The 24,600-nt window shown below is 41.9% G+C and overlaps 3 protein-coding genes across 7 annotated transcripts; 1 reads left to right on the forward strand and 2 right to left on the reverse strand.

The window, feature by feature from the left end:
* Nucleotides 1–727: 727 nt before the first annotated feature.
* On the forward strand, nt 728–5,807 carry LOC307253161 (receptor-type tyrosine-protein phosphatase V-like). Of its 5 annotated transcripts, none has more exons than XM_080031055.1 (11): nt 728–839; nt 1,377–1,467; nt 2,325–2,424; nt 2,527–2,617; nt 2,703–2,779; nt 2,882–3,016; nt 3,414–3,536; nt 3,637–3,794; nt 3,936–4,071; nt 4,728–4,789; nt 4,918–5,807. In XM_080031055.1, exons 2-11 carry the CDS (start codon nt 1,463–1,465, stop codon nt 5,123–5,125), a joined length of 1,095 nt encoding a protein of 364 aa, XP_079887181.1. In that variant the 5' UTR covers nt 728–839; nt 1,377–1,462; the 3' UTR covers nt 5,126–5,807. The 5 variants fall into 5 exon arrangements, with proteins under 5 accessions (XP_079887181.1, XP_079887184.1, XP_079887185.1 ...); XM_080031058.1 differs by having other exon boundaries at nt 2,882–2,989; XM_080031057.1 differs by lacking the exon at nt 728–839 and adding an exon at nt 1,039–1,288.
* A 140-nt stretch (nt 5,808–5,947) lies between these two features.
* Nucleotides 5,948–17,221, reverse strand: LOC307253154 (transcriptional regulator QRICH1-like). Its single transcript, XM_080031045.1, has 12 exons — nt 17,035–17,221; nt 15,877–16,170; nt 15,331–15,426; nt 15,102–15,242; nt 12,902–13,666; nt 12,624–12,801; nt 12,332–12,486; nt 12,104–12,218; nt 11,004–11,112; nt 10,761–10,909; nt 10,540–10,630; nt 5,948–6,892 (listed from the first exon to the last, which is right to left on the reverse strand). The coding sequence occupies exons 2-12, from the start codon at nt 16,129–16,131 to the stop codon at nt 6,706–6,708; spliced, it is 2,241 nt and encodes a 746-aa protein (XP_079887171.1). The 5' UTR covers nt 16,132–16,170; nt 17,035–17,221; the 3' UTR covers nt 5,948–6,705.
* Nucleotides 17,222–18,200: 979 nt separating this feature from the next.
* qars1 (glutaminyl-tRNA synthetase 1) lies at nt 18,201–24,486 on the reverse strand. Its single transcript, XM_080031044.1, has 23 exons — nt 24,306–24,486; nt 23,627–23,777; nt 23,271–23,380; nt 23,097–23,172; nt 22,932–22,996; nt 22,757–22,810; nt 22,460–22,523; nt 22,281–22,355; nt 21,775–21,860; nt 21,601–21,687; nt 21,413–21,512; nt 21,225–21,303; nt 20,894–21,133; nt 20,695–20,787; nt 20,453–20,590; nt 20,229–20,316; nt 19,985–20,131; nt 19,757–19,858; nt 19,565–19,657; nt 19,239–19,366; nt 19,078–19,144; nt 18,846–18,971; nt 18,201–18,711 (listed from the first exon to the last, which is right to left on the reverse strand). Exons 1-23 carry the CDS (start codon nt 24,414–24,416, stop codon nt 18,661–18,663), a joined length of 2,331 nt encoding a protein of 776 aa, XP_079887170.1. The 5' UTR covers nt 24,417–24,486; the 3' UTR covers nt 18,201–18,660.
* Nucleotides 24,487–24,600: the final 114 nt, after the last annotated feature.

Consider the following 24,600-nt stretch of genomic DNA (forward strand, 5'->3'; position numbering starts at 1 on the left):
CTACTGTATGTTTTCCAACATTTTAGATTACAATGCACTAAAGGACTTTTGTCTTCTCTCCAAAGCTTGAAGTCCCCTTCAATTTCATATAATAAGCACACTCAAATAATTTAAATAAGAAAATGTCACCCAAACATTAACAGAGTATCCTTCTTTATACATCAGTTCCACTTTGCTCTAAACATCATAAATATATAACCTTTTTTACTAATCCACAACTTTAGGCTACATCTTGCTCATGGCTCTGTTCCAAAGTCAAAATAGAGCCAAAGACAATTCTGTAGCTCTGGCCTTTTAATCATCGGGTGCTGATCATTTAGGGGAAGTTAAGTGATTAAACTAACATTTGAACACAGTTTTGTAGATGACAGATGTTTGCGATGCAGCATTTCAGCAGTGAGACTTAATGGTGCAGTTTATTTACATGTGTTTACAGTATATAGCAAGAGTTTGTGTTAAACCAGATATAAATTGTCGGTAAAGTCAACTCTTTAGTGTGAATAAAAAAATCCAGAGTCTGCTTTAATTCCAGTGACTCTCAGGTGGAACCTGAAGAGAAAAACATTTTTGTTTTCCAGGTGCGACGAATGACACTGTGAGTACAAAGAAAAGCTGAGGTCATCACATACTGACATCCCTCCCATAGCTTAAGTGTTCCTCACTCCACCCACCGACTACACCTGTTACACCCTCCTCCCACAGAGAGAGAGAGAGAGAGAGAGAGAGAGAGAGAGAAAGTATTATTAAAACCAGGCTACTCTAAAATGAGTTTATTCTTGTACTCTCTCTTTCCAGCCGGTGTAAGAATCAAAACATTCAACAGAGGCCCCTTTGGCAAGGTAATCCTGAAACAAACATACAATAGTGAATCTTCCATGTATTTGTATGTTTGAAGACTCCCTGTTCTGCTCTTTCTGCTGTTTGTGTTGAGGGGTTGAGAACTTGTCGGAGCAGTTTTTGTTTCTTGTCGGGTCAGTTTTTTACTAATTGTCCCGTGTGAATGTTGGGCTGTCCCTTTTGGATATGCCACGAGGCATGAAGGAGAGTTCTGCTGAGATTAGAATGTAGTTTTATTGGTTTAATTTAGTAAAAGAAAAAGAAAAGAAAAAAAGAGGCCAGGGGGCATAATTAGATGCAAAGAAAGCCTTAAACTTACATGTGCAATGCAGCTGTTCTCACTTATGCCCAGTTGTGTTAAAGGTATTTTCTCTGGTATTGCATACCTCTTAGGACGGGGACAAAATGTAACAACTCAGGGTAGGGCAACAAAATATGATGTACACAGAAGGTTGTCACCTTTTAAGTCTCAGTTGTCTTTAGTACGTCTTCTTTGAATGTGTTTATTTTACTTTGTGACAAAGGATTTTTCTTCACAGTATCACCCCTGAAATCATCAATGCATCATTCAACACCCTGAGTGCCAGCTAAGTTTAAAGTACGAGTTTGACTGCAACGAAAAGACATGAGGTAAGTGTAAACTTCCTTGTAGCATCCTTAAAGGATGAGGCTGCAAGTATTCTCAATTGTTGCTATTGTCAACAAATGGCATGAAAAGTACCAAAACCAACTACATGTCTTAGCTTGTCTATTAATACTTCCCTATCCTGTCTGTGTTGCTGAGCACTTGGCTCATTAATGAAGATGTCAGTCTTTATAAAAAAGGGCAAATACACTCAGCTGTCAGTTTATTAGTTGCACCTAGCCAAAACAAGCACAGTCAACAAAGCTGCAACAAATCATACCTTCATCAAGGTTGAAATGATTGTGCACTTGAACATTGCAACAGAAAGTTGTTTTTGTTGTTTCTACCAGCGTACAACAAAACAGTTGAGTCCACGGATCTCTAAAGCAGTACAGTTAATCTGTATTTAAACCTTAGTGATGGTTAGCTTTATTTCAGGACTTGTATTAGTCTGTTACTTTCTTTTCTCGTCATTTCTGAACTGCTTGGTTTTATTTTAGAAAATGTTATTCAAACTTGAGTAAAGAGTTCAATATCTTGGACTATTTCACAGCTTGTGGGTAGCCTATTTATGACAGCATGATGATATAAATACAATGCCCATGTTCATTGTAATGGAGGACAATATCAACCTGTGCAACTGTGTGGCTCATTTGATTGGTTTTTGGAAAATAGTTTTTGGAGATTTATGGCAAGATGAAATAAGCGATGTCAAGCTTTGGCTACAATTCATTGTTGGTTTTTGGTCTTTTAATTTGTTGACGATGAGAACAAGTTACAATACCACCAGACTTATCCTTACTGTCAGAGTGCATCGATAGCCTTGAGATGCGTTAATGTAATGCGCTCATGTTTCCCCAAGGGTGCAAACTACCTCAAGAGCTCAAATTCGACAGGAGTTTGGGCTTCGATGCCAGACACTTGCAGCAAATAACACCAAGGGCTTTAAGCAGGAGTTTGAGGTAACTATTCTGTTTTATTTAATAATCGAACTTGAATAAGATGTTTGGTTATTTAAGCTAGAAGTGTTTTTCATGTGTGCTTATGTCTTTGACTCTGTGAAGGAGCTAAATTATGTCGGCAAAGACCTCCCCACCAGAGCGGGGGACATGGAGGCCAACAAAGAAAAGAACAGATACCCCTACATATTGCCATGTAAGTCATAGTAGGACAGCATCACAGCAAGTACGTTTGGAAATGTACGAGTCAGCTCTAATTTCCTGACTTTGTGTTGCTACAGATGACCACTGTAGGGTGAGGCTGTCCGTTCAAAACTCCAATCCACACTCTGACTACATCAACGCAAATTTTGTGCCTGTAAGAACTCATTCACTTCCTCAGCCAAATGTATATTGTCTTCCTGCTTTACCACCGCTGCATCCATCAGGCCATTGTTAATGACTGTGCGTCTGCATCAAGGGCGGAGGATCAGAAAGAGACTTCATCTGCACCCAGGGTCCTTTGCAGAACACAATGGCAGACTTCTGGAGGATGGTGTGGGAACAAAACGTCAGGATAATTGTCATGGTGACGGCTCTGAGACACAAGGACATAGTAATAAAGACATATTCAGTTTTCGTGTGTGTGTGTGTGTCAGTGTCAGCTGCATAATAATCTATATTTTCCTTTTATTTTCCTATTTGAAAGGAATTGTTAGTTATTTTGGAGAAATTAGCTGCATTATTTTTTTATTGCCTAAAGTTAGAGGAGAAGATTGATCCAACTTCAATGTCTGTGACTGAATTTTATCTAAGCTTAAATACTGAAAATTTGGGGGAAGCGGCTAGCCTGGATCGAAACTTTCTAACTAATTCTAATTGCCCAAGTGAACAACATGTGTCAAGTCTAGGTACGAATTCTGACTCTTGTCCATCTGAATCCAAGAAACTCAAACTGTTCCTTTTAATAAGGAAAGCAAATTCCTTATGATTCCTTACATGTATGTGTGCAGGTGATGTGTGATAAGTACTGGCCACTGGAGCAAGGGAAGGTTTATCATGGACTGATCCAAGTGACGACAGTGAGTCGCAAACAAGGTCCAGATTATTTTATGACCACCATTAACCTCAGACAGGTGAGCAAAAACATACATCTATCCTCCATGTTGACTGACCGAACACATAATTAAAGAAAGTCTTTGTGGTTGGAATTAAAGCAAACTGTTTTTGTTTCAGAGGGACTGTCCAACGGACAGGATAATCACACACTACTACTACCCAACCTGGCCTGATCGCGGAGTCCCAGACTCATCTTCCCTCTGTGTCTTTACTGAGCTAGTGCGGCAGCATTTGGGAGCTATTCCTCGCCTGGGGCCGGTCGTGGTGCACTGCAGGTCAGACCTTTGACCTACAGTAGGCCTTACCTTACCTTACTTCCATGTCTAGACAGCCATTACTAGGTTATGTCAAAGATGTGTCCCCTTTAACGTTTTCAATCAGATGACACTTGAGAAAGCTTTGTTCATGTGTTTTAGTGCTGGTGTTGGTCGATCAGGGACATTTGTGACGTTGCTGTGGCTGATGCAGCTGTGTACAAGGGGCATCCGGCCTGATATCCGGGCTGCTGTGGAGGACCTACGGCTACATCGAATGTGGATGGTCCAGACTCTGGTCAGTCTGACACTCACTTTGAATGGTGGAAGAAGTATTGAGATGTTACTTTATAGAACAACAAACAATAAGAAAGCCCTCAATTTAAAGTAAAAGTTTTGCATTATAGCCTACATTTTAATATTTAATTTCCAAATTATTAGCATAAAATGTACTGCGAGCAAAGGTAAAATAACTTGTAATGCAAAATTTCAACTGAAAATTATTACTGATAAAATTAAGATTAAGCAGCATTTTAACTTAACAAATGTTTTACTTTATGTAGGCTACTCCTGGGAAGTTTAATCCACAGTATAAAAGTGGTAGATATTTTATATTTCATAAACTGGTATGTTTTGTGTAAAACATATTTATAGCTATCGGATAAATATAGTGGAATAAATAGTGAAACATATTTCTATAAAAGTAAGAAATACTCCAATATAGAACAAGTTTCTCAAATTGCCGTACAATGCTTTAGGAAATGCACTTTCTTTCCACCACTGCTCATCTTCACAGGATCATCAGACATTTTTTAAATTTGATAATACATAAAATAAAATATATTTAGTTAACTTAACCATGTTCCTATTTAGACTGTTGTATCAAAGTGTACTTTTACTATTTGGTATAAATGTGATGTTAAACCATCCTCATTCCCTTGTGTTTCTACTCAGGAGCAGTACATATTTGTTCATCAGTGTCTTCTACAGTGGCTCAGTGGAGGAGGCTCAGCAGGGTGAGGATCAAGAAAATAAGCTCCCAGTGTGCACCACTGCACTCCAAATTCAATTTGGGCACAGGCAGCGCATTATTAGTCATGGTAATGTATTCTGACAATTTAATTAGGCGTCTTCTCTTTCCCAGCATCCAACAAACTCAAGGAGCCAGTTCAAATATTAACCAGCGCGTTCAGGATCAACCCCACAGCTCGTCAGCAGGGAGGAGGGGACATAACCATCGTAGACGGACACATCCACCTGATCAACCACAGACCACAATGCAGCAGCGTTTACACCCTGGGAACCTGCTGAGAAGGTTACTGCCTACCTCATCACCCTTTAATCCAGGCTAACACACTTCCTGAACTCACATACAGCGTAGCTGTTTAATAAAACAAGCAAGAGGAAGGAGAAGAACTTCAGAACTGTATGTTCTGTACGATGACAGGCCCGCAGGCAGAAAACTGGCCTGACAACATGCAAATACCTGCTGGAAGAGAAACCACACGCAGCAGTTCGTATTACAAGGGGGATATATTAAGGCAAGAACCTGCTGTTCAGGTCAGACCTGCCCCACCACTTGAATTACTGACAATGAGCTTCATAAAAACAATGAGTAAGCTGCAGTTATGCATGCAGTTAAATACTGAGGCTGCACAAATGCAAATCCCAGTCAGGTCAAACTCAGCTACCAAATATATTTGGATGATTCATTGTTTTTTGTAACTTTGTTTGCCTCCATTACTGATGAAGTGATGTTGCGAGATGACATTTATTTTCATTTATGAAAAAATAAATGCAGGATGCATGTGCAGAATTGATAGCAGACTTGCTAGAAAGGCAGACACATGGTATAGTGGCTGTACAAAAAAGGTCATGTTTCAAAAACACACAGGCACTGCCATTCTCCTCAGATGACTGAAACCCTTTACAGTACATGAAGGAGCTATGAGTATTATACATTATAGAACATTACGGGCTAACCCAATTTTTAGAGTCTTTCATGTTGTGTAAATAAACATGTACGATACAATATATTCCTCTCTGGGTGAGTTTTGGGGGGTTGATGGTCAGAAAAGACAGAATGGAGGATCCAGCATACTTCACCCCACCTTTTGCCACGTCTCCATCCCTCGACAAGTGCTAGTGGCTGCAGTTGGGAGTGGCGACGCTATATTGCAACAAAGTCCATGTCCTGACTCGATTAAATGCCGAGTTAATCCGACCAAGTAGCATTCACTAACAAGCGTGTCATCTCCACAGTTCAGGTGTGTTCCGTGTGCCGACTCAGCTCAAGACAGACAAGAGTGAAATACAAAGAAGGGGGGTGGGGGGCGACTTCACAAAACTTGAAAATGAGCCTTAACACTACGCTTGGCTAATTAATGCAGTCTTGATACCACTGAGGTATTCATTGTATTTAACCGTGGCCAAGGCATATGATGAGAAAAAAGAGCAACAAAGAGGGACGTCTATGAAAAGCAGCATAGCGCATCACCGGTGAAAATATATACGACGTATATTACAGATTAAAACAAAAGGGAAAGGGATATTAACAATTGTTCTGGACTATTCGTACAAAGAATAAACTGTTAAAATAACATTTAAATTAAGATTAGACACTACATCCTTTGGCCAAACAAAAATAACTTGGTGGTAAAGTTGAGAGACTGTCAAATTATTAGACAAATTATGATCCGCATTGGTTGTCTGTGTATTTACAGTCCGTGTGTGTGTGTGTGTGTGTGTGTGTGTGTGTGTGTGTGTGTGTGTGTGTAAGATATGCTGACACATAATATAAACATATACATGCCACCCTTTAAGACCACAAGAGGGTGTGAGAGAATAGAAAACTACGGATAATGAGCAATCGAAGGCTGGGTGACGGGAAAGAGGAAGAGTCTAGTCAATTTATGCTTCTCCTCCAGTGCAACTAGTGCACGCTCTCCGACATGGAAATTACTTCCTGGATTTCGCGGACGGCGAGGATGCGGGCGAGCATCTGCTCCAGCTGTTCTTTTGTGATTGGTTGAGTTGAGTACCAGATGGGGCTGTTTGGAGCCACCACGGGCTCGGGAGTCAGGTAGAAGGTGTCGTTGCGACCTTTAGCGCTCTGCGGACTGACAAAAAAAACACAGCGTGAGCACATTTTCAGGATGTCAAAGTAACAGTTTTAGTCCAACTCTGAAAAAAACACAATTGAATTAAATACTCTTCTACAAATGAGTGAGAGGATTGGTGGAAAAGTGTGTTCTCATATCAAATTTGTGTCAGAATGAACGATGCCCTTTACTTCCTACTATTCACATCAACCAATGGCAACTAATTAGCTTCCATGAATGGCCTTGGTCTTTGATTTATGGTGTGTTTTTATTGTTTAATTATTTGCCTTTATTCGTGGGCATAATGTTAAGACGCAGAAAACACAAAAATCCTTCAGTTTTGTTGAGGAGAAAAATAGTGTGTCCTTGTTTGTCAGTTGCCTAGCAACAGTGGTTCACAATTTAGACCACTTGGACACAGTGCACCTTTTTTCAAACGCATCCCATGCCAATAATATAAAAACACAAGTTATATTTAGAACATAATTGATAAACCCAACCTTGGGCAAAGTGAAATACACTGCATGATGGCACAAAGAGGCATTTTACCTTATTTGCAGACAAATTAAAGCCACTATGAGTAACGTCGAAATACACTGCACGTTGGCGTCCCCTTTGGACAAAAGTAATTTTACGACGCCCGCTGTCGCAGAGCTGTTTTCTAGCTCGTGCCAGGCGTGAGTGTGAACTGAGAAGGGCGCAATATAGTGCATGTCCGTGTGTTGAAAGTGTGAGGACTCTTTTCGGCTCCGTGAGAGTGGTTTTGACACTGCATCAACTAATGCCAGTCAGTGCTACACACACCTGATTGCAAAGAGTTGATGCAGCAGCGTCACCTAACTACTCTCTCTCACGGAGCTGAAAGATTACGTGTCCTCACAGAAAGTGAATGAACGAGAGACGGCAGTTAGTATGGATCACAATGAGGTAATGTGTTTGTGTTGTTGATAATGACTATTTTAGATGATGGTTATCTGATGATGGTGAAGCAAAGCAAACTTTGTTAGTACCAACCGCTCATTCATTTAGGAATAAACACTGCAGTCTAGTTCGCTCTCGTGAAATTGTATACACGTTGCTTGGCAACGCCCTCGTCCCGCCCGTAGCCTATATCACTCTCCCTTTTAGCTTTTCTTCATTGCATTCTCTTTTTTTTCTTTGATGGTTCAGCCCCGTTATCAGTCATTATGACGAAAAATAACTCAAACAAGGCTCCCGCTCCCCTTCCCTCACCTGGAGGGATAGGCTTTTCAAATCGCGTTGCTGCTCCACACTGAAATCTGCGACCAATACGGATATGTGACCATAGAGTATGGGCAGAGATTTGTGTCAGTAGAACTTGAATTCGAATTGATAGAACTTGAATTTGAATTGATCAACTTGAATAGGAATTGATCAACCTGCATTTGAATTATTGATACTTGAATTCGAATTTATACACTTGAATATGAATTATCCATTTGAATTTGAATTAATTGTACTTGAATCTGAATTTTATTTACTTGAATCTGAATCAGTTAATATTCCAAATGACTTTCAAATAAAAATTCAAAATTCAAGTTTTCAAATTCAAGTAGAAAAAATTCAAGTAGAAAAAATTCAAGTAGAAAAAATTCAAGTAGAAAAAATTCAAGTAGAAAAAATTCAAGTAAAAATGTGCACATCCGGTTTCTTTGAGGAAGAGCAATCGAGTGCAGATCTCTGATCCTAGGCTACAGCGTCTGGCCGGTGACCGTTATTTAACGTTCAGGAAATATAAAGTCATACATTAATTTGTTTAATCATCGTCTGTGTTTTTGACCTCTTGTTTTATAATCAGACGTGTCAGATGAATCGACACATTTATTGTGATTTTTTATTATTCTTCTGCAGCTGCAGTTGGTGCTGAAAATAAATTGCAAACTGCGCACTTACAGATGCCACCTCAGGCTTAATATTCACCATTTGCTTAGCTCTATTGATAATAATAAAGAGAAGCTTTATTTAAACACTGTCCGTGACGGTGGTGATTGATTCATTGTAACTTTGTTTGCTAGATAGAATCTCACAGAGGGAAGCGGCTGTCTCCCCTCACATTATGCCTACATGTTCTCTATAGGCACGCAGTCAGTCTTGCGACACAGCGCTGTGTTCTAATTAAAACCCGACAGGAATAAGTTGGCTACAATTGCCCCGCACGGCCGCCGAATAGTCGAATCTCTGGACTGAAAAGGCAGATGTGGTGGGGGGCGGCCGCTTGTAGGTTCGCTCGGTCGAGAAGGCGACTGCGCCGGGCATCACTGAGCTTCTCCCCGCGGGGAGAGTCAGCGAGTCGGGCAGGGCTGGAGCGGCTCTGCCCCCAGCTACGGCGCATGAACCACCGGGGAACATAGGACCCTTTTTTGGAAAAACGGGGAACATAGGACCCTTTTTTTAAAAAGGCAGTTGTACTGCCATGCAAGCCGCACATAGAGGCTTGGCGAGCCGCGCTATGAGTAACGCTGCTATAAACGATGCCCTTTGAAACCCAATAGGTCTAGGCCTAATTTATTTCAACTGTTCGAGATCTGACAACTGTACGTGCAGTCATGCATAAACACTTAGGCTACAATAAATAGGCGTGAAGATAAATACCTAACAATAGGCTATTAGAATTAGGCTACTAAGTGAAATGAGTGATGACAGTCAGATAGGCTAGTGGAGACTGACAGCTGAGTGCTGTCTGATAAGCCGGACAGAGAGCGTCGGAGGAATCCTCCGTCTCTAAACATGTGAAAAAATTAATAAATAATCAATTAGCTTATCTATAAATAAGTTTGCCATGTTACTGTTTATTGTATTTAGGATTTTAGCTCATTTGGACGCTGTTTGACCGTCTGTTTTCATTGATATAGCTTATTGGCGATATTATAACTACTTTAAGTTTCATTACTGAAACGTGATTAGTGTTCTAAAAGATACTTCGATTATAAAACAAGAGGTCAAAAACACAGACGATGATTAAACAAATTAATGTATGACTTTATATTTCCTGAACGTTAAATAACGGTCACCGGCCAGACGCTGTAGCCTAGGATCAGAGATCTGCACTCGATTGCTCTTCCTCAAAGAAACCGGATGTGCACATTTTTACTTGAATTTTTTCAACTTGAATTTTTTCTACTTGAATTTTTTCTACTTGAATTTTTTCTACTTGAATTTTTTCTACTTGAATTTGAAAACTTGAATTTTGAATTTTTATTTGAAAGTCATTTGGAATATTAACTGATTCAGATTCAAGTAAATAAAATTCAGATTCAAGTACAATTAATTCAAATTCAAATGGATAATTCATATTCAAGTGTATAAATTCGAATTCAAGTATCAATAATTCAAATGCAGGTTGATCAATTCCTATTCAAGTCGATCAATTCAAATTCAAGTTCTATCAATTCGATTTCAAGTTCTACTGACACAAATCTCTGCCCATAATAGAGCCTGCACGAGTGAACCGAAAATCGGACTGGGTGTGCGACCAGACCAAAAGCAGTAATAAAAACTATATAAAAACGTCTTTCTTTGCACTGATGGTCTCGTTTGCTGTTAAAGGTAATTTATGATTATCAGAGGAAACATGAGGCTGTTTAAAAGATATTTAAATGTTACTCGTAGCCGCTATAATGTGCTCCCTATTGTTTAATGTTTACCATTTGAAGAGGTAGAAATCGTAGAGCTTGATGGGGCATCGCAGCGGGTTTTCAGGGTCCTCCATCTGCTCTGAGTACATGTCATCAGTGACTGTGCAAACAAATATGACAAGATGTAAGTGTTATTTATCCTGAAATAGTAGATGTTTGTTTTGTTGATGAGTTTTCCAAATAATAATAATACTAAATAAATAAAGGGTGTTTTCCTGTCAGACTGTTACCTTTCTGTCCTATGAACCTCTCAGTTGACTTTAGATATCGAATGCTGGTGCTTTTGTCTTTGGGGTTGTTGGGACTCTTCCTGGTGTGTCTCAGCACCTTAGAAAAGGCCACTTTTAGATGCTGATCGACTGTTCTCAGCTGGAAATACCTGTTCAAAAGACATACAGTTTATACATTGACTGATCTGATCAGTGTGTCGATTGGTAGCCAAAGCTCTGTAAGAGAAAACCAGCACAACTCACTTGGTGTTGAAGAACATTAAAGTTGTTAGCAGCGTTGAGGGAGAATGAGCGCCCAGCTGTTTACCTTCCCACAGCATCTCCTCTGTAACATGACTGGGGATAATATAACCTGGTAGAAGGGGTAAAGAGCAGAGTATGGTGACCATGACAGTTTATTAAATTGGGTAAACAACATTTATAAGGAATCAAATCATCACTTGCGCCGTAAACACACTGGACATGGAAGCGCCACAAAGCGTGCAAAACGCTCCGAAAATCATTTGGTTGGCAACACTGGGAGCGAATTTCACAGTGCCACTCGACTCAAAAAGGGCTTGTCTTACCATGCGTTAGTAACAACCTCGTTAATTTACAATTTGTGTTTGTATTTTTAATTACTGTGCATGTTTCTCCACACCCATGGCATCTAGTTTTGATATTTTTTTAACAAGTTATTTTTTCTCACCGTTTCCTAGTTCCTGCTTCAATTAACACATAAAAACCTAAATAACGTGTTTGTTTGTCCAGTTTAAATGGGGTCTCTGGCCAATTCGAATGCAGCTTGTGGAGAAAATAGAGCAGATGCAGCGTGAGGAGTGCTGCGCGGCTTGTCCGGTGTGGCTGGTCAGATCTGTCGAGAGGGGTGCCGAAGTGAAACTGCCTGAGCTTCAAAGCGCTTTGCTTCACTTCCGTGTCCAGTGTGTTTCCTTCGTTAGTGTTTAATCAATGGCAATAGGGCCTTTGAGCTGATCATTACACAGCCATGACTTTGCTGTTCTCCAGCATTATAGCAGACAGTCAGCAGCTTCAATTCATATTTACAACGACAATGTGTTAGCAAGTAAAAGGAGATTTTCATTTTGTACTCATTTGCAGATTTGGCTCTGAGGAATTACTGTTAATCAAAACCATTTTAGATAATGTATTCTTATTGCGGAGCTATCAAACTAATTTAACACATTTTAATATTAGCTTGTGATGGGCTAAACTTCCACAAATGTAAATATCAGATTGTATTCAGCACAATGTATCAGAGATAAAAGTTTGTAAATTAAAATTAAAATTTAAGGAGGAACATGCTTTGGAAGTCTACAGGTTTGGAAAACAACTTTTGTCCACACCTAGCGGATGAACAGATGGTCTCCAAGGCTCCAAGATCTGGTGCAGACTGTGAGCGAAGCGAGTGTAGTACTGATCCGAGAATACGTCATCAACGCGACCATTATCAAACAGATACTGCAGTGAAAAAGAAAGATGCGGTCAGTCAGTCTTTGAATTAAGTCACAACAACAGAGATGGAATGCAGGTCGAATGGAGAGTCTCTAGTTGTCTGCATAGTGTGAGCTTACCTTTTGTATGCATAGAAATACATAGTAGAGGACATCAGAATCATAAGACTCTCCTTCCAACCCCCGAGCATCTGTTGTCATCAAAGAGAGGCCCATGCAGAGCTCGGCTACCGCACAGGACACCAAGTCCTCCTGGAAACGCAGTGCCTGGCGCCCTAAAAGCCACACACAAACAGATACATATCACTGACTGGTCCGATAGATAGACACAGAGAAGATCAAATAATGGCAAAACATATGTACGTCAACAACAAAATATTGCTTTTGACGCTGTAATCAATATCGCACTTACGGCCAATTGGGGCCAGTTTATTGCTGTCAGATTTTTCCAATTCCAAGTTTTTCCGCTGAGCCCAAATCCGCCACACTTCCAGTCCCTCCTCTGGCTTCAGTGTGGCCGGCAGAAGCAGCTCCTGCACCTGCACTTGGTGCTGGCCTTGGCCATCAACCTCTGTTACCACTGTATGACCCTGCACAGACACAAACAAGGTTACCTCAAGCAATCCAGAAATACAGCAGGTAATCTGACCATGTATCAAAGACCATGACAAAGACAACTAATGTTATTACCTGCAGCTGTCCGTCCTGCCCTGTCAGCCCATGTGTGTGCAGCACCTGCTGCTGTGGATCCCATATTAGTGACTGTGTTGCGTTTGGATATCCCTGCACAGCTACTGGGATGTGGATGTTTCCGTTCATGAGCTGGGCGGGGAACAGCGTGTTTGCAGACAGCGTGTGCACCACTTCTTCTTGGCCCCCCATTACTCCAGAGCTAGTGATGCTTGAAACGGCCTGCGCTGTTTGACTCTGACTGCCGACGTTTTTCAGCTTGTCGCTGTCAACTGTGACATGAGTCGGCATGGTGGTCATTGTCGTAGTGTTTGCCCCAGACACCTGGACCGTTCCATAGGCCTCCTGGGGGATGGCGATGTGCGTGACCTGCTCTCGACCACCGGAGCCGGCAGGAGCGGAGTAGACGGGGATTGTCCAGGTTTCCCCCGTGGGGCTGGTGATGGTGCCCGTAGCGCTGTACAGGTGGGAGCTGTCCACGGTGAGGAGGTCCGGCCGCAGGGACACGTAGCTCTGCTGCTGGCCCTGGCCCTGAGGGATAGCCAGGACGGTGGCTACCTGCTGACCGGGCAGGGCGTAGGACACGGTGATGGGCATGTCCACCTTTCTCTTCTTGGCCGGCTGGAGGACCCCTGCTCCCTGTGACGTGGTTCCCAGTATCCTCCTCTCCATGCCTTCCTGCTGCTGCGTGGGAGAGAGGGCCCCCACCGTCTGGATTTGGATCTGCTGTCCTCCTGCAACGGCTGCCACCAACTGGGCTTGCAGCTGAAACACACAGGGAGGGAGGGATGATCATTTGTAACTAAATTCAGATTCAGAAGAAGGCTTGACATGCAATAAATGGTAGCCTATGCCCTGTGACATGCATTCGCTCTCTGCATGTCAATATATTTGGCCAACCAGATGTGGCCTACAAGAAGATGTTTTGCTTATGTGAACAATAAAATGATTACAAAATAAAACCATGTTGTTCAAATGGAAATTTCTTTTTTTTTAGTGTCTACATAGGCTACTTATGCCTCGTTTCCACCGAGTAGAGCGGGTCGGATCGGAGCGGAGCGGTTCGGTCCGGGTAGTTTGGCTTTTCATTTGCCAACAGTTGGGTAGGGTACGGTTTAAGCGCACCTAACCGCTCTGAGCCGCTCCTAATCTCAGTACTCCTCCGTAGGGGTACTAGCCGCCTGAAAGGGTGCCTAAAAGGCGGAGCAACACACTGCCGTCATTTGATTGGTCGAAAGAATCATTTCCGCCATGTGTAGTCATCTCGGCAAGAGTGAAGATAGTCTTGTGTTTTGGCGAAAATGTGAGCACAGCTCTGTTTATTGTGTGGTGTTTTTCCTCGTCAATAAATTAATCAGTTGGTTACACCGTGTCCCATAGTCACGTAGCTGCCGCAGCCAGCACTGTTCGCTCACTGTCTCTATGAGTTGCGCCGAGCCGTCTCTGTGTGTTTACGCCATAGATAGTAGGCTAGTAAATACACGCTCACAACAACACGGGGGGAATAAATAAAGAAGCGGCTGGTTTGAATCATTTCCGCCGTGTGTAGTCACCTCGGCTAGAGTGAAGAGAGTTTTGGCGAAAATGAGAGCGCAGCACTGTTTATTGTGTGGTGTTTTTCCTCGTCATTAAATTAATCAGTTGGCTACACTGTGTCCCACTGCTACGATGTCACGTAGCTACCGCAGCCAGCGCTGTTCGCTCACTGTTGCACCGAGCCGTCTCTGTGCTCACAACAACACAGGGGGAATAAATAAAGAAGCGGTTGGTTTGACCAAGCAAAAACAAGAGACCACAGTTGTTCCACAGCCTGATAGTTTGACCCACATTCTGGCGGCGGCTATCGCAGTCCAGCCTAAACCCCGCCCTACCAGTAAGGGTAGGGTCGGCGGTGGAAACAACACCGAGATTCTTAAAAGTGAGCTGTCCCGCTCTGAGCCGCTCTGAGCCGCTCCGATCCGACCCGCTCTACTCGGTGGAAACGAGGCATTAGTGTCTGGGGTCTATCTGGGCAGTGAACTCGTAGCAGAGAGACATTAACACTGTAAGAATGTTGTTTTTTTATCGCAGGCTATAACATGATTGCAATATTTGCCAATGTTATCGCATGTTTTCCTGATATCCTGCAGCCTTACTCTCACCAACATCAAGATTTGCTAATCCGCCATGATGTTCAGTGTGTGTCTATGCCAAAGCGTACCTGTTGGTGCTGCTCCTCCGTAAGTTCCCCAGGTTGAATTAGCTGTGCGGTAGTCACACCTTGAAGCTGTTGATGGGAGCCAGAGGGCAATTGGAGGACATGACCCAGCATCTGAGCATGCTGCTGGCCCCCGATCTGAACCTGAAAATAGAGACAATAGTCCAGATTTAGTGGATCAACCAGGTTAAGTGATAAATATAACAGAGTTAGAATCAAAAGAGGTTCAAACCTGCACTATCTCATGCTCTGTATTCTGTTGCACAGACTGCTGCTGAGACGCCGACTCCTGCATTTGTTGCTGCTGCGGCTGGACCTGCACCTGAACCTGCCAGTGGAAAATATTGTCTGTCAGAGAGATTAATTTCAAAGAGAGACCTCTTTAAAGCTATAGTGCGTTACTTCTGTTGCCCCCATGAGGAATACAGAGGAATTACAACAACACTGTTGGCGCATCTACATAAGGTCAGCCTTTGGTGATCGCATGGATTTGATTCCTTCTGCTATATCTCCAGGGTTTATTTTTAGCAGTAAAAATCAACAACAGAAAAAGTTTGTAGGCAATTATTAAGCTCCTGCGCCAGTGTACCGGGCGACACTAGTTTTTAAAACGCAGCCATACTGAGTAATAAAGAGAGTTTTGTGGAGTAGATTGGCTTAATCGACCTTGTGTTAACTCATTTGGCAATGGCTTGAATAACCTATATTCAGTTATATGAAAAAGTTAGGCACTATAGCTTTAACAGATGGCGTGAGATGATTCAGTTCACCGACTTACCGGACAAGCCAGTTCCAGCAATGACCCTGCCACCTCCGTGCTGTCTGTGTAGATGCAGTTGGCCTCTTGTTGGTAGACCATAGTGGTGGTGGTGGTCGTAGTATCTCCGCTTTGCTGGCTGAACTCCTGCAGGGCGTCTGGACCCTTGCTGGCCAAGGACTCCAGGAACTCCTTCATGCGATGCTGAGGGATGCTCCGAGCTTTCTGCCTCACGAGCTCCTCATAGGAGCCCGAACCATCCAGAGAGTTATTCATTGCTGCTGAAAATGTCGTCTTCTTCTTCTAGGGGGGGATCTGAGGAATGATGAGATTACTTTGAGATTGTTTTGCATGCACACATTATCCACATTTTCTCTGTATGTATCGATAACGAGTAGCTCGAAAACACATAAATAACACTGTGAAAACGTTTTCAAATAAGAAAAAGACATGGTGTTTTAAGTTACAATGAAAGCACAATAAGCGCTGCGGTGACATCATTGAAACTTTTGTTGATCAGCAGATGACTGTCCAGTTGCAACACAGACGGATGGTAATACGAAAGGGTTAATTCTAGATGAGTGAGTACGAGCAGGGACAAAAGCGCGGCCACTTTCCAAATCCGATGTAGTCTTCAGAGCAGCGGTGAAAAGCGCTGCATAATGAAACCGTGCCAGTTTAACACATTGATTGTGTGCAAGGTGTAATGGCTATAATAGCTAATATATCCGCTGATTACACAACAAGCTACGTTAGCCAGGTACACGGCTAATTAGCCGCGTGTTGTTTGCAAATACTGGTGCGTTCCAGACACGTCGCATGTGGAAAATTATCCAGTCGTAATGTCCGATTTCCGACCTCAAAATCGGGGTAAATGGATGTGCTCCGGTTCACTAGCAGGAACTCCGACTTTAAACGGCGTTATAGTCGTATTTTCCAAGGAGGTAGGAAAAAATACGACTTCCCAGTTGTCTGGAACGCACCCCCAGCATCCGTAGCTGTGTTTGCCGGTGTAACGATTGCGTGCAAAAACAACAACAACGCAAAAGCAACGCAGCATGAAAAGAAAGAAAAGCAAACTGGAGTAACCCTTGTCTCCAGTCGGTAACGTTGCACGGACTACATTTTTTCTGTTATCTCCAGAGCTAGCATGCTAACTTTAGCATGCGCGTTAGCTACCTCTTGCTCTCTCGGGCCGAGCCGCCCACAAGCACTCCTCTTTCAACGGACAGAGAAGCGAGCCGCTTCTGACGTTTATCTGCAGGTTATTTATTCTTTATTTTTTCGTTATTTTAGTTGGATGGCTTTCTGTAGTTTTTTTTTTCTTTTTCTAAACCACTCATATTTCGCTGGGCGCCATCTTACAACAGCTCCGCTAGACCAATAAGCGAGCGAGTTGGACCTATGACGTGCTGTCGCGTTATTGATATCGCGATAGCTGATGCTTGTAGGACAGTTCGTTAAAGGCGACACACACGGGCAAAGTAGCCTGCAAGATCAGGTAGATGCCAGTCCTCCTTAAAACCCGGTTTTGCTAGACAGACGCTCCTAGTGGTTCACTGGCTTCTGATTCTTTTAAGGTGGTCCTGAAGAGATGCTATGAATATCTGGATGGTACTCGGAAAGCTTTGGGCTGCTGAGGGTTAATTCCCACTCAATATACTTCAGCGTGGTCTTCATGTGTATACAGCATAGATAGCATATAAAACACTGCTTTCCGTTTGGATCCGATATTTACAACTTTGAATGGCTCTTTCTTTATTTTTATACATTTCGTTGTTTCAATTATCAATATTGGGAATATCACTACTTAAAAGATATCCCTCCCTTTTCTTAATTGGACAATGGAACATTTAATTGACTTTACAGAACTTTGAGTTTGTTTTGTGCATTGTTGTGCGTGTATCATTTTAAAAAGGGTAAAGTGGTGAAGGTATATCTTTCTAATTCATATTAATAGCAATAAGATATCCAGGCTAGTTTGCAATCTAAAAAAAAAACATGCAATTTAGTTGTTTTTGCACCAATGCATAGATTCATTTTTGACCAGTACTTGTCCAATATCATTTATCCTTTCAATATTTGACTGATTGCAGATGCAGATAATATCACTTAACAAAAAAGTCAAGTAAGCCACAGAAAGCAATGTTGAAAAATATATTAATTATTTCCTTGGAAATTTTACATTATCCATTTATTTAAATAACATAATTTGACTGGGTTCAAAAGGTATTACTTGTCTGAGTGAAATCATCAGTGAATATCTCTACCAGTTAGGTAATCACACACATAACCAATTACCATCAACCACCCCTAGTTTTAGGATTGTGTTAGGACTTTAAGGTATTAACAAAGACATTGCAGTTTTAAGTTGTATTATTTATTCTTGTCTCCTATCAAAAAGGACCCATTTGCACCATTCGGAGTCTTAGAAAAAAACATGGTGTTTGGCATTAATTTGCCACTTTTGTAAGTCATGTTTGGCATTTGAGAGCATCCCCTACGTGTAAGACCAGCTTAGAGCAGATATTGAGATAACATACCAGAGGAACTTTTTGAACAATGAACACAGTTGCATACATTGAACAACTAGGAAACACGGTAATTTCAGATCATCTTAGCTGAGGTAAAACTAGGATGCCTAAGTAAAGTTATACTGCAGTATTTTTTTGAAGTCTAATCTTTTAGTCAGTCTCAGCCTAAGCAGTCAGAGCTCTTGCTGATATTACACAGTAATTGATGCAAACAACTTGGACATGTATCTGGGCTCATGGGAAGCAGCAAGTGTGGCTTGATCTCAGTCAATCAGATCTTCCCAGGGTCTTCCTTGAGGGTGACCGTTCTGTTGAAGACAAGCTGTGGGGAAAAGAAAGATTACGTTAACCCTAAAACTTTCTTATAGGAGCTTAATAAGCATGTGTAATAAAGAACAGTTTCAGTATAAATAACTTATACTGTACAACAGTACAAGTTGTTTTGTCTTAATGTACCTTGTCTGCGGTGCTGTCGGGGTCCATGGAGAAGTAACCAACTCTCTCAAACTGGAACTTGTCAAACACTTTTGCTCCCTTGACTGAAATATCTACTAAGGCACTGCTGATCTTCTGCAGGGAATTCTAAATGACAAAAAGGACAAATACATGAGACAATCACTAAGCACAATGAAATATATTTCAGTTCATCCAAACAGGCCTTCTGTCAAAGGAGTTCAGAGGTACTCACAGGGTTGATGTCACTGAGGAAGCCATTGGGCACTTCAGATGGATCCTCAGGATGTTTGTGCATGAACCTACAAAGACAGTGAGGAACATTTGATTAAGTGAGTTTTCTACATATGAGTGTTGGTTGAGTATGACAGTAGGTGGTTTCTCTTTGTGACTTACAGTCTTTCATAGAGGCGTACTTCGCACACCAGCGGCTCACTGACCCAGTGGATGAAGGCCTTTGGTTTCTCTGCAGACTCAGAACTGCTACAGTTCACTTCCAGTTCTACCACTTTACCCTGAGCATCCTGAGAGACAAGGTGGAGGTCAGCAGGGCATGTTGTAAGGCGGTAGGTAAAAAGACAGTATTTTACATAGCTCTGGTAAACTATCAAACATAACTTTGACTTCATTAAATGGGAAATGGACAGGGGGCATAATTTCTAGTCCTGCCTGATTCTCTCCACACCTGGAGAAAAACATCTTTGAATCATCTGTAGTCTTACCTTGATGATCTTCTGGACTGAGATGACATACCCAGCATGCCTTAGACCTACAGGCTGTTCTGGGGTCAGGCGCTTGTAGCCCTTTTCCATCACCTGAAAAAGCAGTTATCATCATTATCTCCTGTCAATAATCCAAACAAATTTACAAAAACGGTAAGGCAGAGGTATTTATTTAGTTTTTTTCTCTCTTACCTCTCTGAAGTCACTTTGTTCGATGAAGACTGTGCGCGTTAATGGAACCGTGTGGCTGCCCTTGGCCTCAATGGCAGGAAAGTTTGGTACTCGTATTTCTGACTGAAACAGAAGAGGAGGACATCAGGATGACTAAGCGCCCACGATGTTAAATATCATGTCAAAGACGGAACAAGAGAAGAGGAGAGAAGTTTAATGTATAATTTCTGCGTAAATTGGGTTTAAAACCTTTGAGTTCTCTGGAAGGTTAGTTATGGTGACTTTGAGTGGTTCCAGCACGGCCATGGCTCTGGGCGCTGTGTCGTTCAGCACGTCCCTCACACATGACTCCAGAAGGTGGGGCTCCATCGTTGTCTGGGATACTGTGACTCCAACCTGCCAGCAGAGGAATCATTATATTACACAGCAGCTGCATCCTTATACATGCATTAGGGAATTCAATACCGAATGTTCATCCATCTATTCTGCATACCCGTGCGCAAAAGTTGTTAATTGCCACTGATGGGAAACCTCTTCTCCTAAGCGCAGTCAAAGTGAAGAGTCGGGGATCATCCCAGTCGCTGTAATAAAGAAAGATTTCCTCTACAGTTACAAAGACAGCTCAAAAGGACTTGTGATAAAGACTGTAATATTGTAATGTTATTCAAATGAATAACTAATAGAATGGCAACTTGGCAAAAATAAATGCTATTTCACCTGACAACGTTGCTCTCTACCAGTTTGATGATTTTCCTTTTGGACACAACAGTGTAGGTGAGGTTTAGGCGCCCATATTCCCACTGAACGGGGCAATACACATCCAGAGCGTTACACAGCCAGAAATATGATGAACGCCTGTCACAGAAACAAAGAGAACCAAAAAAGGTTTGCGTTTGTATTTCTCCAAGAAAATAGGACACAGCTGAACTACAAAAGATCAACAAAGAAGTTGCGTATACCTGGCCTGGAACTCTTTGGTACACAGTGAGTGTGTGATATTTTCAATAGAGTCACACAGACAGTGGGTATAGTCATAAGTAGGATAGATGCACCTGCAGAGAAATATAAGAAGCAAGTGTAAGTACAAGACAGCTTGTTGTGATACGGATATTGTATAGAAATTAAACTAAAAAAGTAAAACAGTTCAGGTTTTCATACCATTCATCTCCTGTCCGATGATGCGTCGTGTATTTGATTCGGTATGCCACGGGGTCCATCTTCCCATCCTCCATGACCATCTTCATCCTAAGTGTAGCCTCTCCTTCTGCAAACAGGCCCTTCTTCATCCTCTCAAACAACACCAGGGACTCCTCAATGGGCCGCTCCCTCCAGGGTGATGGAGGAACGTTATGGCCCTTCAGTTCCTCTCCTTTCTGGTGGCACACATACGCATGACCCCTGAAGAAAGGCAAGGGGGGGGGGGTGTTCAAACACCATCCACTGGCTTGTGAAAAACTGGCCAACACGTACACATAGCTGCTATGCTCACCTGCGAACCAGATCCACAGCGAGGTCGTAGAGTTGCTGAAAGTTGTCCGATGCGTGTGTGACAGCGTAAGGTTCGTAGCCTGTGTAATACAGAATCATTGATCAGAAACTATCTTTATGATGGTAGAGTTTACCAGACAACACGAGCAACAAATCAAAGTGCTGTAAATGATCAGGTTTCAAACTCACCAAGCCACTCCACCATGTCCTTAATAGCAGTGAAGTATTTCTCCTCTTCTTTCTCTGGATTGGTGTCATCGTACCTCAAGAAACAAATTCCGTTGTTTGCCTACAGGAAGAGACAAGGTTTAGAGGAAACAGCTGAACGAAAGATGAGCTTAATATGAGGTAGTGATAAAGGACAGAAGGAGCCGTACCTTTGCATAGCCAAAATTGAAGTTAATGGCTTTGGCATGTCCAATATGTAGGATGCCGTTGGGCTCAGGAGGAAAACGAGTACGGATCTAAACGGAAATTCAAAAGGTTAAAACATCTATATACATATATAATTTACAGAATCAAGTGTTTCTTCTGCATGGTAAAGTGTGTACCTGTGCCCCAGTGATCTCGAGGTGCTTTTTAAGCAAGTTCATTGTGTTTGGTGTGACCACGTAGCCCTCAGTTTTATAGTTCTCACCTGGATGATGGAAGGATGAAAAAACAAAGTGAGAAAATTATTTGAATTTTTTTTACATCAAGCATGAAGCTAAAAAGAACAACCGGTGTAAGTAGAACTTGGCATAGAGCCATAGACCATACTTGACCATATAAAAAAGTAAAACATTTACAAGTCAAGATTATCCTGGCTTTAATAATGGGAGGCCATACCTTCAACCATGGTGACAGGTTAAGCATTTAGAAATGATTGGAAGGATGAGGGATTATCACCAGACACAATTTAAATGAAATAATGAAATCAACATGGGAGGTAATTTTTTATTTTTTTAAATCACTTATGTGAAAGTATTCCCGATAATCCCGATTATGGAAATTGGCAATAAAAAGCTATTCCTCCCATCATGAACGTGATCTTATTGTTCAGGTGACCACTTCTCACCTGGTTTATGGAACTTCAGTGCCTCTCCTCTGAGCTGCTCCATTAGCGACTTTCCCTCTCCAGTCATCACATCACCTAAACAACCAACACACAGTCTTTAAAAAAAATAAACAATACATTTGACAAGAACAAACCATTTATTTGACTGCTGTCCAACGTCTACTTCGCCTGCAGCTTACCATTCATTGCCACCTCTTCTTTCTTCGCCTTTGCCTTATTCTCTGGGACTTTAGCTTTCTGGGGCTGCAAAATGATTAAATATTAATCGCAGATGAATTAAAACCATCAAAATGCAGTGTACAATTACAGGAATTGTTATACATATTGAGAGAAAAAAAGTTGTTTGCGTTCTAGCAGACAAGATAAATAAGGAGATTAATACCACTCTTCATTTAAATACAATATCAAACAGTAAGTATGAAGCTACAACTACCAAAGTGTCCAACTATTCATAGAAACAAGGTGAGGTGTGTTACCTTGGCTTTCTTCTCCAGGTCAGCCTCCGTCTTGGGTCCTAAGAGGTGGAGGACCTTTAAGACAAAAACCAGAATTAGCTATGTTAAACAGCGGAATAACAACCCCAGAGACTTATATTCAATCAAAACAATGGACATCCGACTTTTAACAATATTCTCTTTTCCAAAAACACACCTGCAAGTCCACTTCATTTTTGATGACCTTTCCGTCGGCCCATTTCAGAGCAGAGCGCGCCTCTCCTGCGACAGACACAAAAAGGCTCAGTGAGACATTCTGTTCGCCTCCGTTGGGATTAAATGGGCTTCAAAAATATCAAACTAATTAAGCGTGAGGTCATACCCATCAGTAGTCCCATGTTGAAGTGGTACCTCTCCTTACACAGCTGTTCCTTGTGCTTCTTGAGTACCGTCTCGACCTGCGCGACATTCCACTGTCACTGAACACACCGTGACCACTGAAGCTTGTAAAATACATACACAAACATGTCTGGGCAATGTGAGCTCAAGCACTTACTGCATCTTCAACCTGCTCCGGTGTTGTTACCACACCCACTCCACATGTTGCATCAAACTCCTTCTGGTTGATGGGGTCCTGAGGATGGCTCTTCACAAAGTCCAGTGCAGCTGTGAAAAAAAAAAAAGATTGTGTGAGATCAGTGATAGCTGATAGGTAAGTAATTGCAATTTATACACTTAATACAATTTTAAAAAAGCTTTTGATTGGGATCTATTTGTAAATCACCCATTGGAAAAAGATCATTAAATGTCTTTACATTTTGTTCATGGTCACTCAGGTTTGGTTACAGCCAGTCAGGTTGAAACAAGGGTGGAGCCATGGTGGTAACGTGTAAAAAAAAATCCAGAAATTACCTGCCAGCTGTAGCTCTGTACAGATTTTACTCTGAGCTATGGTGTCTGAAAGGAATGCAAGGCGTTTGGTGTCTTTAAGGCGAGAGACCATGCTATAAAGCAGTGTCCCCATGGCTTTGTCCATCCCTGACGCCCCATGGACATGCTGGACCTGTTGGAAGCAAATGTGAAATAGTCTGTCACTACTTCTAAATTGCAGCCTTGCACACTTACTTTTATGTATAGTGGAGCTGTTTCAGTGTATTGTAACTGTATATTGTGAATCACAACATAGTTATAATATGTTGTATGCTATTTGTGAGCCCCTAACATAAAAGCATATCATTATGTGATTGAAAAATCAAGTTTAAAAAAATTAGAAAAGCCCAGAATAATTATTTTTCTACTAAAAATGTTGAAGCCCTATGTGTCAAGAGCATAGATAGTATAAAAAGAGCTGCTGGACTTATAGCTAGAGCATACAGTGATACTATTACTACTATTACAGTTGGCTTTATCTTGGTCTGCAAACAACCAGAAACATTCAAAGTGCAGGGAACCCTGCCACAACTAAAACTCAAAAGCTATAATGACATAAGTAGGCAGAACTGAAAGTGGATACAACATGTTAGACAAGCTATGACTTTCAGTCACATTTCACAGCTGACTTTCCGCCTCGCGGTCTACCAGAGGGTCGTACCTGAGTAATAGCGTCCCTCAGCGAAGAGCTCAGCGCCTCATTCTTCAGTGTTTCTTTCGCTTTCTGCTCACTGAGTCCAATGGAAGTGAAAAGTGTCAACGTATCCGCCATTTTCCCACCGTGTTCACCGGCTTTATTCGCTACCACACAGACACGCCACCGAGACCTCGGTGCACGATTTCCCTGCTGGTAAAAATAGGAAGGCCGACTTCCTGGATGACGTTGACCAATCGCGAAAGAGCTTGAATGAAGTTGCAGCCTACTACGCTCGAGAGAGCCAATCAGCAACTGTGTT

Source organism: Ammodytes marinus (assembly GCF_949987685.1).
Source record: "Ammodytes marinus genome assembly, chromosome: 7".
Taxonomy (NCBI): Eukaryota; Metazoa; Chordata; class Actinopteri; order Uranoscopiformes; family Ammodytidae; genus Ammodytes; species Ammodytes marinus.

Excerpts from the sequence above, each read along its gene's own strand:
- qars1 (XM_080031044.1), bottom strand. The coding sequence starts at position 24,416 with ATGGCGGATACGTTGACACTTTTCACTTCCATTGGACTCAGTGAGCAG. Across the intron at positions 21,134-21,224 it reads GCTGTGGATCTGGTTCGCAG|GGGTCATGCGTATGTGTGCC; the intron begins GTGAGCATAGCA and ends GCCTTTCTTCAG. Across the intron at positions 19,859-19,984 it reads ACCTTCCAGAGAACTCAAAG|TCAGAAATACGAGTACCAAA; the intron begins GTTTTAAACCCA and ends CTTCTGTTTCAG.
- LOC307253161 (XM_080031055.1), top strand. Across the intron at positions 2,780-2,881 it reads TCAACGCAAATTTTGTGCCT|GGCGGAGGATCAGAAAGAGA; the intron begins GTAAGAACTCAT and ends GTCTGCATCAAG. Across the intron at positions 4,790-4,917 it reads AGTGGAGGAGGCTCAGCAGG|CATCCAACAAACTCAAGGAG; the intron begins GTGAGGATCAAG and ends TCTCTTTCCCAG.
- LOC307253154 (XM_080031045.1), bottom strand. The coding sequence starts at position 16,131 with ATGAATAACTCTCTGGATGGTTCGGGCTCCTATGAGGAGCTCGTGAGG. Across the intron at positions 15,427-15,876 it reads TGCTGGAACTGGCTTGTCCG|GTTCAGGTGCAGGTCCAGCC; the intron begins GTAAGTCGGTGA and ends TTCCACTGGCAG. Across the intron at positions 12,802-12,901 it reads GGCAGGACGGACAGCTGCAG|GGTCATACAGTGGTAACAGA; the intron begins GTAATAACATTA and ends GTGTCTGTGCAG.